The sequence below is a fragment of the Opisthocomus hoazin genome, chromosome 9, assembly GCF_030867145.1.
Source record: "Opisthocomus hoazin isolate bOpiHoa1 chromosome 9, bOpiHoa1.hap1, whole genome shotgun sequence".
Lineage (NCBI taxonomy): Eukaryota > Metazoa > Chordata > Aves > Opisthocomiformes > Opisthocomidae > Opisthocomus > Opisthocomus hoazin.
Window position 1 is genome coordinate 6,798,295 of NC_134422.1, and position 17,151 is coordinate 6,815,445.

A 17,151-nucleotide genomic window follows, 5' to 3' on the forward strand; every position below is an offset into this window, starting at 1 on the left:
AGGCCTAAGCCTAGGTGGACAGTTCAAGAACATGTTTGGAGGCAGCAGTAGATAAAACTGCCACAATAAAATCTTTTCTAAATCTTCTCTTTTCACTCTTCTATAAAACTGGAAACAGCAAAACATGACATTCTGTACTTTTAGGTCTCTAATAACTAATTTAAATATTTACAAGTGCAAATACTGATTTTCAGAATACTCACCTTTTCCTGCCAACTTTCACCAGGAAAAAAGGGCACAGATCTCTAACGCCTTGATAGTCCAAAATGCTTCAGCCTTTCAGCAGACAATGCCATTGACAGTAACCTTGAACAGATTTTTCACTTCTGTTGCAATGAAGATTGGCAATGTCTAAGTCAGAATAATTTTATGTCTAAAGTATTTTGAAAATATCTTAGAGAGCAAGACCGGACTGTGTTGGCAGAAGTAGTCACCACACATTAAGGAGCTTATATCTGATTTGGAACGGGTCTGCTACATTTTGGAGATGCAATCCTACAAGCAAAAACTTTGCCTCTTTTGCAATGATGTGCAATGAAATTGCATGTCCATGTAATGCAATGAATTACAAATTTCTTAATGCTACAACCAGTCAAACTCACAATGACATTTCAGAGACATCAGTGCGGGCTGTTTTTCTCACAGTTTCACCAGTCTCTGGCTACAACTAAGCTGCAGAACTTGGCAAGAGTAAAAGTAGAGACTTTTAGGAGACAATGGTAAAGGATAAAACAGAATAGTCCTCCTTTATCAGACCGTAAATAAAGAGGTCAGTCAAGAGAATAGTTTTCTTCCCCGCTCATCTGTAACCGAACAGAATAGCTTTTGAAAGGGAATCAATAACATAGGTCATTTGTCCCAACAAATAAGGTGCATGGTGGAATACACACATTATCCTTGATAAATACTTATGACTTTGATGGTCATAGTTTAAGGAATAATGGTCAAGTTTCAGATTGTATTGCAAATGAAGGGAAATTACCTTTCAGAAGGACAGGTTAAAAAATGTCATTTGAAATAGAGCTTTATAGATTAGGCTTCTTACATTAGAAACTTTTCCTCCCTGACTGTTTTTAGCTTTCACGACAGCAGCACAAATATTCCAACAATTCTCTCTCTGAAAACAGGGAAACAGTATCCCAGGATCGCCATTTTTCCCATCAGTGATTTCCTCCCCATTCCATATTAGATACTGAGTCTAAAGCTCCATGCATGTGGCTTTCCCCTGCCTCCTCTCTCTCGCTTATCGTTGAGCTAGGAAAGAAACATTAGACCAAAGCAGTGAAGACCTGACAGTACAATCTGATTACCCTGACAGATATAGCCAAAACACAACCCAGTAAAGTCAGAAGGCTTTTGGCCAGGGATATAAGCCTGTTTAAGGCTCTGAATGCAGGATCAAGGTATAATTCTAGTAATTAATTATAAAGTATAAGAAGGTTAGAGTTGTGAAGGATCTTCATCATTAAAATTCATGCCACTATCTTCTGTTCTAATATTATTGAACCCGTCCTGGCTCCTCATTGCCCTTCAGAATATCTTCTCTTTATTTGCATGTTATAAGTGTCAAGCTTATAGCTTTATAATTTCCTCAACATGCTTCCTCATTCTCTCTCTCTGCCTTGAACAGCATCTCAGACAGGCTTTCTTCTAGCTTTCCTATGTAACCCTTTCAAACCTTAAAAAAAGAAAAATCCTAAAAAAAGAATGTAGTTCGCATGCAAATTATAGTTCTGTTCTTTCAACACCCAGGGATAAATCTCTTTCTGCAATGGGCATTTATTGATTATAACTTTAGCATAAGCTTAGCTTACTAAATGACTTTCTTTGCTAAATCTGTACAGGATAATGCATACATAGCCTGTGTCATTTTTAGTGTTTAGTGGCTTAGCATCCCTTGTAAATACATTTATGAAATATTCATTTGAACTTCAGCTATGTTATTATCCTCTGTGATTTCAATTTCTATTTTCTTCCAAAACGTTTTTAACTTTTCTCCTAACCGAGCTCTTGTTTTTCTGAGCACTACAGCAGGAAGCAGTGTGTGGAGAGGGAGAGACAGGCAGGTAGCAAAGGATAAAAAAGGAGGAAATCTTTTCCCTTTTTTCCTTTGTTTGCATCAACTGAGAATCAAAGAAACTACAGACAGAAAAAAGCCTGGTACCTTATCTAATGCCTGTTCTTCTGCCCACGCATACCACAACCACCCCCAACTGCTACAGGGGTCTCCAGAAGAGTCCACCTCTCCTTGCCTTACCTGTTCTTATTTTATTCACTACCAAGCTGAAAGGAGAAGCAACTTCCATTTTTCCCCAGCCCAAGTTCATATCGAATGAATAAGAGTAATACCACACAGAGTTCTCTGTAATAGCAATATCATACACAGTTCTCTCTCTTCTAGCTTACTGTACAGCGGAACAAAACTGGTGTGGGCACAAGGAGCCCCCTCTGCTGACAAAGCACTCCCTACTGGGAAATGTTTTACTGTTCCAGTGAATGAAACTCTAAGATTTTTCCAGGTATAAATCTGAGTTTTTTCAAAGTTCATGGAGGAGCTGAAGTAGCCGTTGGCAGATGATGAGCACACTGTTCTAGCTTGAGGTTGACTGCGTTCCTCCTCGGCCTCATCCACACCCAGGATTCAAACTTGGGCCTCACCCTCCCAGAAGGAGAAATCCAGAGGTTTGCAGCCTCCCATTCTGGGTCTTAAAGAGTATTTTGCAACAGACACCTAACAAAACCAAGTTTGCTTCATAAAAACTTGTCTCAGCAAAACACCACTTTTACCTTTCCAAAACAGCAGAAATATATCAACTGCTCATATACTCAGAAGGCAAGTCGCTAGCTCCAGGTCACTGGAGTCCTACGGCAGATAACAAGCTGGCTTTTCAAAATGCAGCACCTGAAGGTCACCACCATGCCCAGGTCTCTGCGTGGTCTTGTTCTGGACACGGTACGGGTCAGTAGTTTTGACACAGCGTGAGCCCGCATTACCTGACACTACTCGTAAGAGTAGCAGCTCGCCAGCCTGTTTACAGCCTCTCATTTGTAAGACGTGTAGAGTAGCAGTAAGTCTGGTTCTTTGCTCCTCAGTCCCACAGCCGTCAGGCCTGAAGTTCAGTATATACACTTAGATTTTAATATTCCCTACTCTGGCAAAATCTCAGCCTCCTCGCTGAGTGTTAGCTGTCATGCTAACCTGAGAGAATAAAACCAATAAAAATTCCAGATGCTGTTAAGCATCTTGTTGCCGGCCTTCCAAGGTCACTGTAACAATTAGTATAACTCTAAGAGTCCCATTTGGACGGCTTAGAATCCCACTAGGTGTTTTCTGAAGAAGTTTCACTGGCCTGTTCGATCTCTGAGACTTCAGATCATAACTCAAAGAAACTGCATGACCTTAAATCTATGTTAAAATCAAAACCAAAGCCTAACAAACTAAAATTCTAGAATTTATTCCTTTATCCCCTCAATTTGTTGAAACAGATTTTCTGTGAAAAAAATCCTGGCAGCGATACATTAAACTCTTTCAAATCCGATGGAATATTTTGCTCCATGATGAAGGAGGTGGTAATGGAACATAGTCACGTGTCTACTTTATTTTCAGTTCTGTCTTAATGGTGCACTGTTTACAGCTTCCTATATGCCTCTGCCACACAAGAAAATATAAGAATCCACTTCGTGATACACATCTGACCAGTTCTGCAGGCATTTAGTTTGACAGCCTGTAACTTGGATACAATATTCTGGCAATATTTATAGAAGGTTTAACTCATGAGATCTAATTAAAATACTATGACATGTGTGTTCCTGAATTGGTGTACTATGAATTGTCTGTTATCTTTCCTCTATGCCAAAACAATATCATAACAATATAAACTGCTAATGAGGATAAAAACTAGCTCAGATGAGTAATTCAATTCATTATCTTTTTTCTCTCGGAAAAAAAAGAACACTGATTCTTTTATTAACAGAGTATCTTCAAACGGATGTCCTCTGTAAGTAGACTGGTACTCTAAATAAGATAAAAAAAGTTTTGCTGATTCCTTTTTACTTGGAATGAATAGCTGATTACTGATTCTGTGGGACCATGAAATTACATGTTCTTATGCCTTGGTTTCCAGAGGTGTAAAGTATGCAATTCACCAAATTCTCCCTTTTATTTATTGAGATAGCATCATCTTTAGGAGTACATATTTAATGTATCTTTTCATCTCAAGTCAAGAAAGGATGTTTTAACAGTTGTTATTTGATTTCAATTGGAACAAAAGAGAATCCATTTTGGCACAAATCTGCCTGAACCACCAATGCCCAGAATGTATCCTGGCTTTCCAAATCAGCCCTTGCACTGCCCGATTTCCTACTGAGTCAAGGCGATTACTTCGGCACAGTCTTCTCTTTCCCCATCTTTGGGGAGAAAAAGAAAAAATTAAGAAAATTGTAAACATAACAGACACATCGGCATGAAAAAGCCTATGGCAAACCATCTTTAATGCCTCAATATTTTTTTATTTACTGTCCATTCCTCCATCACCTGAAACTACAGAATCACAATATATTTTGTCACAACATTTCCAAAAACATCTAGATATCACCTTTCTAATTATGACACTTAGAATAAATGTATTTCTAAACAAAATATCTTTCATTTGTAGCACTTTGTGAGCAAAAATGTCTGTTTGGAAGCAGATGCACAAGACCAAATGTCTGCGCGTGCAGAAGTGGCTATACTGGTACTGCATGTGAAAAGAAGGTAAGGTCCGAACCCACTGATTCTTACAGTAAGGACAAAAATAAACAAATGTAACTGAAATAGTTCACAGGAAAATGGATTAAAATCTTGTTAATCTTATGAAAGATGTAAATAAGGTTATAAATAGTTTAAAGGAAGTTTAATGACTGCTCAGCTGCCAAACTAAGCCTGTGTCCAAGTTCTATACAAAATCTTCCTTAAGGAACAGTTTAATACTTCAAATATGAAACCCACAAAAGCTGGGTCTATTCTGGCAGCTTGGGTCATCCTTAATACAGTGCTCCTGCCCAAACCCACTAGTCACCCGCACAGCAAAACCCTGGAGAAAAATACCTGGTTGCAGTCCAACCCAAGCCTGGAAGCTTTTCTGAATTGCAAGGGCAACCTGTTCCTCCCCAACAAATGCCCTTCCACTCGCTCTTCACCCCACTGCCTTCCATAACTTTGCCTCTTGTTCGCAACGTGAAATTGCAGGCCTTGCACCCAGGAGGTCTACGAGCAGCAATTACTCTTGCTCGTTCCTTCTCCATTCCAGTTCCCAATATCCACAGACAGCCCGTTTCGTCCTTCTCAGCTTAACCTCAAACTATGCATTAAACGTCACTATAAACCTATCCAAAAGTGGCAAAACACCAAAACAATTCTCGTGGTCTGAGAGGGATCCACTTCCCTCCTCCAGAGAGCTTTGTTAGAGGCTCTTTTCCAAGATGAACTCTCCTGGCACCTGTTAACACTTGCTGCTCCACTGCCAAGCGTGTGCTCCTGTCTATGCTCAAACAGAGCTGATGGGACTAAATCTTCTGTGCCCTTCCAAGGCAAATAACAGCCACAATAAGCAGCACCTCTCCTGCTCAGAATGTTCTTGCTCTGATAGCCATTCCCATTGTGTTAGGAAGAAACAACGATTTCTTTCTTCCAAAGAAAACTGAAGTCCAGTTCATGCAAGTCTTTTTTTGCATGAATTTGAGAAGCATTGAGTTGGGCAAATACTATCCCTACCCCCAAAAAAACACAAATAAGCCATGTCCAACTACCAGAATGGTTTGCCAGGTTATAATACATCTGACAGCTGGGCTTGACCTACCCATCACATCAGTCTACGTCTTTGAGTCAAGTTTATTCTCCGCATCACCACTAAGAAAAAACCTTTCTTTCCGTCTTGCCTGTTGTGCCTAAACACTGTGTATACAAACTTGAATTTCTCCTTCTGTTTTGAGTCCTGCTTTACTTCTTATTCTGCACCCCTTGTTTCTCCGAGACTCTTCTCCCTTCCAGAGTCCCAAACACCCAAAACATTTCACATGTTTGTCACTGCTAAGGGCCACATTTTAAAGCCACGGTCATTTCCCGTAACTCAAACACTATTACACTCAGACGTCCTGACTGGCCCAATTTCCAGCTTTCAAAAAGTCAGGCTGCCCTGTCATTTATCTATCCTGAAAGGCCAGGGGCAAAAATCAACATATTTTCATTTCAATTGTATAATGCATTAAGAGAAAGCATGAAATTCTATTCAGATAGTCACTTTATTCTGTTAACGATAATTAGATTTTAATATTAGAATTAAAGTTCTGTATGGATTTTCTTAACAAGTACATTCTTATACTAAATTACAGCTCCTACATCAATACTGAAATGCAGCTGATGTAGATAAGATGAGTAAGTGTTGTAATTTTCTATATATAAAAAATCTATTAAACAGGTTGGTTGTACCTTAGGAAAATAGGGTGCATTTTCTCAAATAATTAACAGAAGTCCAAATGGAAGCAGGAACATGCCAAGATAAACATGGAGTTATAGTCTGCAGGTGTTTACATCCAGGAAACTTTATCTTGGTAGGTCATGAGATGCCCTTTTTGGAACAGCAGACCAAGATTACGAGGATTGCTTTAGAGCATTATTCAAGTTGTGAAAGTGTGAAGTATGATATTTTTTATTTCACAAATGAAGTGAAACTTTGTTGCACTTAACAGAAAATATTAAATCAAAAAAACAGGCTTCCTTTTTCACATGAATAAACTATTACATATTAAATCAGTCCTGATAGAAAAAGAAAGTAGAAAAAGACTTTGCATATTATGCATGTCCAAAACGCCAAGCCATCAATGATACATGTAAACACATGGGTCTCTCTAGCAATGATTCATCTGATTTTTTAAGACTGAAGCACTCTTCAGTTTCATGGCTTGTTCTGCAGAAATACTGATTGGCTGCACTGATATAAACGTGCATTGCTCTGATGTAAAGAAGGAAACGTTCTGCATAAAAGAGAATTAACAAGTTTCCTTCAATCCCTGAGCCTTGCTGAAAGCTAGAATCAAAGTTAGTTATAAAAATGATGGATATAATGGTGTCTAGTTTAAATTACCTGGTTTATATGATATGAAAGCAAATTAGGTACCCCTCCAAAAAATCAAGATTATGAGAGATTTTAAAATACAAAGCTCATTTACTAGCATGGATTATAGTAAATTGTAAACATAGGAATTCATACCCATATTACTGTAGAAAATCTGGGATGATAGGCCTCCCAGGAATTAATTTATCAAGCTGGATCAGGTAGCAATGAACAATCTGAGCAGGCTTTAATCAGCTTTTTCTGCAAATCTGTCAGTCATGGAAACCTCACAATTTATCTAAGCAATTGTTCAAGTATTCAACGACATTATTACAGCACAGTTTTGATTTTCCTAACACTGAATATAAACCAAATCTGTTGCAAGTAAAACTGATACTTCTTGGGGCAACCTTGATGGGCACGGAGAAAAGTTCGCGCAGTTCTTTCAGTAAAAACATTTACATGTTTGAAGCCAACTGGAGTGTCTGCTGCCTGATCTCGTCCCATTTACCTGAGCTAAACCAACCAAGTTTCAAACCCTGATGCTCTTGTCTAAACTCCATCCAGTTTCTGCATATCCTTCCTGACGTGCTGTAGCTGAGCACCAGCGTGGGCCAGTACTCAGCAATGGCCTCCCTGTGTGTGTGTCCCAAGTCTCTGATTAATACATTTACAGCGAGAGATTTACGTTTTTGTGCGACAGCACTGCAAACTGCTCAGTCTTTGCCACAGTGCTGACACCTTATCACTTATTTCCCATTTGGCATTTGTGCATTTGACTTTTCCTCTGTAAGCACCATCTTTTTTGTCTTCACTTAACTTTCATCTTATGGATTTCAAGCTGTTTCATCCATTTATCAAAAAGACTTTTAATTCTAAGTGTGCTTGCACTTCCTCCAAGTGTGACACTATTCAAAAATGTAACATCTTATTGACTAAGACATTACTGAAAGTAGCGAATAATAGAAAAATCAGGGCCTACAGACTATTGATAAAATTATTCCTTGACAATATTTTCTCAAATGCACCTTGCTCCTTACTTATTTCATCTGCATCATACTTACTGGCGTGACTGAGTCATATCAGAAGTCTCCCTAAGGTGAAAAAGATATCTGCTTTTGGTGGATAGAGTGGCTGCTTCCCTTCCTAAGCTTGAGGGGCTTATAAATTGATTGTTTAATAATTTGTGTTAGTATCTTTCCAGATACCAACTTAGTCTGAATCCTTGGCTGTCACTCCCTTGCTTTTCCTTTTTTTGTTTTTCTCATTTAAAGATATGTAATATGTTTATTGGGACTATTTATATCCTTTGGGAGTTCTCAGAGCAAGTCACTGCTGGTTTAGAAACTGCATCTTTAAATATGCTGGGGTAAACTCTATGAGGCCCTGTTGACCTGGAAAAGCTGCTTCATGTAAAGACTCTCTTATTACTAAGACTTTCCATATGGAGAGTTAATGCACAGTAGATAGCATACCATAAATTTAAATCCCAGTTTATTGCCTAGTCATTTATCCTTGTAAACAGGCCTTAAATCTGACTTTTCTGAGTCTAAATATTCAGTTCCTTCCCTATGCTCCCTTGCATTCCTGTTCCCTTGTTAATTCTGACCATGTTAAACCTTTTGTCACATTTAACCTTCCCACAAAGACTGCAGAAAAGCCATTGAGCACATTAGCCTTGCCTGTGTCATCTCCAATCTTCTGTCCTTGTTAGATTTACCACTATATTTTACTATGGGAGTTAAAACTCATGATTTTCTCTGTTTCTGTTATGAATCTTCAGATAACGGGAACAATACAGTAGGAGTGGCATGTAAAATTTGTCAAAAAAATGGGATTAAACTGGCGTGGAGCAGCCTCTTCCCTTCCCTCAGCAGCAGCTGACACGGGATGCTCTCGGTGCCTGCACCTGCAGCTAACTGAACTGCGCCAACCTCCCTTTCCTAGGGAAGGAGATGCAAGGGAATTGCCACTTACCCAGTTTAGGAGACTGATTTCCTCCTTTAAACTTAATTTCTGGTCTGGTCTTCAACTTAGTCTCACAAAATTAAGAGTGAAAAATTCATTTTTAGCAGCATTTTTTTTTTGGAGTACAATCTGAAAACGCTAAGGAGATAGATACAGGGAGATGGGGGAAAAAAAAGGCCTCATTGTAGAACTCCTTTTTTTGCCACTAGCTAAATAGTGTCTGGAGTTTGGTTTTGCCAGTGCATTTGGAAAAGCTGTACGGCCCATACTCACTTAATCGAGTTATTCCCCTTACTCTGTTGCAATCTTCAGTATCGTTCCCCTTTGTGCAGTTAAGATTCCTGGAGGAACAATACACATTTTCCCAAATTATTCATCATCTACATCCTAGTTCTCACATTTATATTGCCAAGTGATTTGCAATTCATTTTCTGACATTTTTGGTTTACTTTGTTTTGGACTTCTGCTAAACAAAGCCTGCCAACAGCATTCCTCAGAAGGCTAATGAACTTGCTAGAATAGCAATCACTCTCTTAGAAACCTTTTGCGTATTTTTAATTTGTATTGACTCTTTGAGAGATCCAGATAATTTAGCAAGTTTCATGGCAGACATGAAGACAAATGCTCCTGCTGACTTTTACATTCAAAACAGCCATTAGAGCACATTTGTTCAGGGCTGGAAGAGGTGACCCAAACAAAACGGACTAAACAGGCCTATTTTCCAGTGGAACCATGGTTAAAAACTCTGGCATGAGTCCCAAAAGAGACTAAGATGATCACTGCATTATTTGTACAACAGGGAGTTTTTCAGAAAGTTGAAATTCATATTTTATCTGTTGTCCTATCTGATGCCATCCTGATTTCCTTGTTTTTTTGTTTCCTTTCTAAATGGATTAAATTAATAGCATTAATTAAGCCAACAGAATTCATTTAAGCTAAACAGTGTTATCTAGTTAGATATAAATGGTACATAATATTACACTACAAGCTATCATGATGGTGTACTTTCCCAATAGCAGTTTAAACATTAATGTGCTAAACTTGACTGTCTGTTGAACATTTATTCCAAGGCATAAAGGTACTGAGAAGTGTAATGAAAAATAAAATATTAGAATATAGAAAATAATAGTTAAGAAAAGGCAAACCTTATAGCAGATATTTTCAACCCTTGAATTTACCAGTAAATCGAAAAGCAACAGGCCATTCATTCCCTATCAATGAACCCAGTGACTGCCTTCCAAAGATTAAAAATACTATTGATTTCAGTATAGTCTGAAAATGCAATATATTTTTAATAAACAATTTCTCATATTAGGCCGCTGATTGCTGCACTTAATGACATTAACGACACTATTACTTTGTTCATTTATATATCAAGAGACATTAAGCTACAAATCATGGTGCTCAGCGTATTCAAGCTGTATTCAGTGTCTGTGAATACACAAGCCAGTCATCTGTGGAGTTTTAGGAAAAAATGGCATGCCTACTCGTAAATTATTTGATAAATAAATGGAAGTAATATGAAATAAAAAAGAGAAAGTCAAATAAAAGCAGTATTGAGCTACACATGTGTGACAGTCAGACTATTTGCTTGCTGACTACAAAGGAATGTAAGAGTAGTTAATGCTATTTTAAGCAAGAAAAATGTCTGTGACTTCCTCAGCATATCCTTGAGTACCTTCAACACGTATACTTGTTCCTGTATTCAGCTTGTATTCAGAGGTACCCTAATACGCTGCAGTTAGTTTAGACCTGGAAGTACCCAAGAGCTGGGGCTTCCAGGCGTGCCTAGACAAAGCCAGACAGAGATGTGCCTGGATAAACCCATACAGACATGTGCCATACTAGGTGAACCTGACCGCCCGGGTCCTTTCTGGCCTGCAGGTCTCCACGTATGCTCTGTCCTATTGATCACAAAAGTCTGTCACTGGTCCTTAAAGGATTTAAAGAACTATGGTAGAGCACAATAAAATGAATATCTGTAGTGTGTATGAATACTTCAACACACTTTTAATCTCAGAGAGGCTTACGAAGAAAGAAAAGTGTTCATTCTGGACTTCTGCTGATGTTTTCCCTGCAATAAAACTGTATCTTTTCTTTAAGTCTAAATGGGTCAGAAGAGCATTACTGATTTGGAAATTACAATGTTTTTCTTCAGCTGTCATTTGAGTTTCATGAACACAGGAGAAACCAATCTACTGAAAGTCTTCCCTGATATGTTTTGACTCCAGCTGACACAATCCTTCAGAATGGGGTTTTGGGGTGACTGCAGACAGGTCTGTGTAACGTGAATACTTAGAAGTTTCTGCCCTGTTTGATCCTAAATGTATGCTCTGACTTCCTTCACACATCACAGAATCACAGAATCACAGAATCACAGAATGATGGGGGTTGGAAGCGACCTCTGGAGATCATCCAGTCCAACCCGCCTGCTAAAGCAGGGTGCACAGGACCGCATCCAGGCAGGTTTTGAATAACTCCAGAGCAGGAGACTCCACAATCTCTCAACATGTTTCTACCAAAAGAAAGCAGGAGAGGGCCTTTGCAGCATTTTAAGTTTCATAACACATCCTATTTAATGTATATGTACTTATCTCTGCATCCAAAAAAGAGCAATGCAGCTGGCAAAGGGTATAGAGCACAAGTCTTCTCAGGAGCAGCTGAGGGAACTGGGGTGGTTTAGCCTGGAGAAAAGGAGGCTGAGGGGAGACTTATAACTGCCTGAAAGGAGGTTGCAGTGAGGTGGGTGTCGGTTGCTTTTCCCAAGTAACAAACGATAGGACAAGTTGTGTCAGGGGAGGTTTAGATTGGATATTAGGAAAAATTTCTTCACCAGAAGGGTTGTCAAGCATCAGAGCAGGCGGCCCAGGGAAGTGGTGGGGTCACCATCCCTGGGGGAATTTAAAAGACGTGGAGATGTGGCGCTTAGGGACACGATTTAGTGGTGGACTTGGCAGTGCTAGGTTTATGGTTGAATTTGATCATCTTAAAGGTCTTTTCCAACCTAATGATTCTACGATTATATGATTCTATGTATATATATCTACACATACAAATACATACATATCTAAAATCCAGATATATGTTTTAGTATAAATGTGTATATAGGTATGTGGAAATATGTAATATGACACAGGCATGCACATGTTTTAATTTGACCTCAATAAATATATATGACTCTTCTAGATATTACACACATCTTTTCCTTGTAAAATCAAGTCCTTACTCTAACTTAACCTGTCTAAATCCCAGCAGGCACTTGTAGAAGTATGCTTTCTTTTCATATAAAATAAATGTGCCATGCACTGTTCACAAATAAACAACTGCTACCTGGATACATCACTATCAGAAACTAAGGTAAAGTATTTTAGAGTCAAACAGGGAAGAAAAATTTAGATGCATGATTCTAATATCAAGGTTAACTGGTCATATCAAATACAGATACATCAAGATTAAGGACCACCTTTCTTCTTGTCCTGCATAATAAATTAATATCAACGTCTTTATGTGCTTTGTAATATAGATTTCTACAAAACTGCCCATCAAAACAGGTTCTTAAATCTATGTGCCAGCATAAAATAAAGCTTTTCATATCATCTATTATCTTGTTTTGGGATAAAGAAAATTCACTCATGTATTTAAACCAAGTTGATATTCATGGACAACTTCTGCTGTATGAAAATGGGATAAGTGCACTGAAACGCTTTCAGACAAGAAGCCAACAATCTCCATGCGTTATACAGAAGTGGCAGAGTGATTTTTTTAAGCCACACCTGCTTTAGATGAAAGAAATTGAATTCCAACTCCATAACTGTCAAGCGCCACCGCAAATAATAGAGCCCAAGCCAAATCATTTCAGCAATATAGCTATTTTCCTGCTGAAGTGATGGAGCAGAAATCAGCCATAGCTAGATGATATCACTTTATGTGCATGCTTTGGAAACAGTTCCATTCATCATTTCACTGCTTAATCCCTTTCAAAAACATGTTCTTCATTCCCTGGTTACTAAAAACTTTGGCTACTTAAGTCAAAATTGTGGGAAAAATGTGGATTGTGATTTTGCTGTAATTACACAAAAATTCCAAAGAAAATACAGTGACTACAATAAAACATCTGAACACTTGCACATAATATTTCTTACATGACACCACATTCATGAGGCTGTTTCTTCTATAGTCCCTTAAGCAGCTGAATCCCCATTTCTTTTTTGCAGCTCCCAGTAGGATGAAGATAACAGCAGGACAATGAAGACAATCGTTTGGGTATTGATAATCTGGCACAGAGCACGTTTTTCATTTGGGAAGATACAGTGTGCACAAATTGCTAGTTCTCTCCCTTTACCCTCATATAATCACACAGATGAATAAAAAAATCCCCAACTCTTCTCATACGTCAACAAACCTACATTTATTTTCAAACTTGTCTATGGCAAGGCTCAAATTCATGATCCATGGCTGTAATGACACCATCACAAAGACTGCTCCTGACAACAACAAGATTTTAAAATGGCACAGACCATTTAATAAAAAATACTAGTGCCATGTTATTCTGCTTTCATTAAAATTTGAAGGCGCAGATAAATTTCCTCATTTCCTCCCATTTTTTTTAAACAGGTATGTTTACTCACAGTCCAGAGAAAAGTGAATAAATAAGATCCTGCTTCTACTAAGAAATTTCAATGACTACCAAGGGAAAGACCTCAGTAATGTTTAACTAATGCTAGCTCCAGCCTGTAGCGTCTTTCTGCTGAGTAACTGCTAAAGTCAAATGCTTTAGGTTTCTAAGTTGCTGATGTGTCAGCATTTATTTCTGGAGGCATCAACGCAGTACCTGGTGAGATGCTGGCTTTCAGTTGCTTAGACACCAGTGTTCTCCTTCGCCCTCTCTCATGGCTATACATTGCTCCCGGGCAGGCCGACAGCTGATAAGCTAAGGACACACAACATCCCATGTAGCCACACATCCTTAACCGCTGGAAGCATTTGAGAAAACTAGCTTTCCAATCATACAGTAGGGGCTTAGTGAAATACTGAAAAATCCAGGTGCTCTCAGACATTTTCATCTTAATCTGAAAATTCAGATTTACAGAAATCTACCACTGGCTCACCTACCAGTGGCCAAAAGACGAGCCGCGCGTTCCATCACCAGCAGCAGTACTGACGTGGGGTGGGATGGGATGGAGCAGCAGCAGGAAACCAGGGGGAAGGAGGAAGGAGTGAGAGGAAGGGAATAAGGAAACTAGTTGTAAGTTCACCTGGAAAAAAGAAGTTTTAAACTGTCACCTCAGACAACTCGGGTTCAGTGAGTTAAATCCCAAACCGCGCCCTGGGCATTCATGCTCTCCTTTCATTTGTCTCTCTGGAAGATTCAGAGCAACGACAGACCAAAACCTCGGTGCCTTGATGGAGGAATACAGAAGTTTTGACATTCTCTCACTCTTCTAGAGGTAACTTCGGGGAACAGTGAGACGAGTAAGGATTTTTTGATTGAACCTTCAGGGCTGCAACAGTAACTAGATGTAAGATTTGATATGACTCTTGCTGTCAATTTATAAGAATAAAAAATACTGACTGCGAGACCTTTCAATACTGAAAATTAAGTGCTTAAAAGAGCTTGGAAAAACCGTTGGTACTATAACTCTCAGAAACATTCCTCCTCCCTTTCACCCAGCTCCTAACAGTAGCAGTTTTTCCCCACATCTAACTAATATAGCAAAATGCTTTTAAATGTATCCAATCTGTTTAACCAATAAATGACTCTTTATTCTTTATTTCTGAAGTTTCATCTTTCTTTTTATGTTATGAACTTCTCCAATGTAAATAGTATCCCAAATGCAAAAGATTAAAAAAGCAAATTACACCTGCCACTCCTTGTAAGTTTCCTACTAAACAAACACTTAGACAAAGGACCAGACCTCAAAAATACTTGTCATATTTTACTAATACTTCTTGATCTAGATCACAGTTAGCAATGTTAATATGAAGGTAAGGTTTTAGCATTCGCTTTAACAGTTCCAGGAAGACATTAATACTAAAACAGAACATTGGCACCAGATGAGTATCTACAAGATTAAATTTAGGGTGGCAATTATGCCTTTCTCAAAGTACAGCCCCAATCAATAAAAAAGATTTCTGTTACCTTGCCTCCATAATGTCTACAAAAGACAGTGCTAATGAACAAAACTCCTTGCCAAGACTGGACCTGAAAACCTAAAACAGCTTTCAACACCTTGCAGTTTCTTGCTGTATTTCTAGAAGTGACTATTTGAGACAAAACACATCTCCATCTATTTTTAGACAACTAGAAAGTTATTTTGCATCGCTGGGGATACTTCATGTATAGATATAAAACAGAAACAATGGCTGATAAACAGCAACACTCAGGTTTCAGTGTCTGACATCAAACCATAGGGAACCTACAGGTACTGTAGTTTCACAGATCGTGCCAGTGTAACACTTCTTTTCTTGAGGATGGATGTGATACCACTTCTTTTCTCTCAGCCACTCCAGCACTTCACTGATTTTCTTCCCTTTATTGTTCAATATACTTTGCTGAAAAGTCACTAGATATGGTGATGACTATACGCTCAGCTTGTGATTTAAACAAGATATAAAATAATGTAAGAGAAAAATTATTCTCTAGAATTTTGCATGTGTTTTACACCTTGTTGAAAAACATCCAACCCCAACTTTTTCTTGCAAACACAAGGTCGTATTTTTCTAAATCTTGCCTTATACTTGTAAGGCACTTCTTCTACTTCTTCTGTGTCCAAAAAGACTGCAAGGACCTTAAGTCTTACTGATTGCACTCTACCAAAGAAACACTCCAGCTCTGCATAGTTACTTGAAGTTATTTAGTTCTAACTTCTAATTGTCATTATGCCTTCCAAAAGTCTTTGTTTGCTGAAGATTTAATTCAAAATCCTACTAAAACCCCAGATAAATTGGGCAGAGTATATCATGATCTTTTGTTATCAGAACAGCAAACAGAACCATTAGGCAGAGGGGAGCATTTGGATTTTTTGCTTAATGTAAAACTTAAGAGCACAATCATCGCCAGATTTAACTCATCCATGTCCTATAATATTCATTAATGTGGATGTTTAAACATTAAGCTCCTGGCTGTAGTCTTTTCAAATTTTCATTGGTTTTGCATTGTTTTCAAGAGAAAAGATGACACAAACACTTTTAAAGCCTAGAGAGCAGGAAACTGCAACAAGTAGAAAGGAGTTCATTTTTGTGCCTACTGTCTACCATTCTTCACCTTTGCCAAAAAGACAGGGCAGGTTATATCCTTCATTGCACATAGGTATGAATGCACATACATCTGTATCTCCACAGTACACTAGCTGAAAACCTCCTAGAAATTACCAGGAAGCAAAGGAAATGCTTTTAATGGAAAAACAGCCATGTTATTCAGTATTCAAGGAGGAAAAATACCATTTTCTTTTCATTTTAAAAGGGCTTTTTTCTCTCATGCTAAGACATGCTATGTAAGTTGAAAGAAGTGCATGTACTCCCTGCAGAATAGGTAGGTAGATGCTACATTTTAACTCCTTTTAGAACAAGCAGAATTTTGCTCCAGAAATGTACCACTTTCAGTGGCTTGCAGGTATCATTCCTTGGTTTATCCAGAAAGAAGGATAGCAGAAGCGACTAATCCTGTCCGAGAGAGACCACACATAGGGGAGAGGAGCACGATCTGATGTCTACACATATTTAATGCTCAGCCTTCCTGCCAGAAACCCTGTTCTGCACGGGTCACTGAAAAACCAGCAGATGATGGATTGAAAGGAGTACATTTTGGGGCTTGGCTCAAGCTGAGGACACACTGAGAGGGTCTGCCAGGTGATATATCAAGCCCCAAATGAAAAAGACTTTGCAATATTCCATATACATAAATAAACACGCATAGAATTAAGCGTAAAATGATTTTCACTTTAAATTATTTAACTACAAAAGCTGTAGAGCATGACGTGCTCTGTGGGCTTAATGCTATATCTTTATGCTCGATTTTTTTAACATTAATATCAGTTGGAGAAGAAGCAGGACATAGCAGAACACACATGGTATGCCTAATATGTACCTCAAA

The 17,151-nt window shown here is 38.5% G+C and overlaps 1 protein-coding gene across 1 annotated transcript in view; it reads left to right on the forward strand.

The window, feature by feature from the left end:
- LOC104333270 (von Willebrand factor D and EGF domain-containing protein) overlaps positions 1 to 13,399 on the forward strand; it is a 193,618-nt gene extending 180,219 nt beyond the window's left edge. Inside the window, exons 28-29 of the mRNA XM_075430952.1 lie at positions 4,656 to 4,753; positions 13,274 to 13,399. Of these exons, the coding sequence (XP_075287067.1) occupies positions 4,656 to 4,753; positions 13,274 to 13,288 (113 nt within the window). The 3' untranslated portion in view covers positions 13,289 to 13,399. The remainder of the gene's footprint in view (positions 1 to 4,655; positions 4,754 to 13,273) is intronic.
- Positions 13,400 to 17,151: the final 3,752 nt, after the last annotated feature.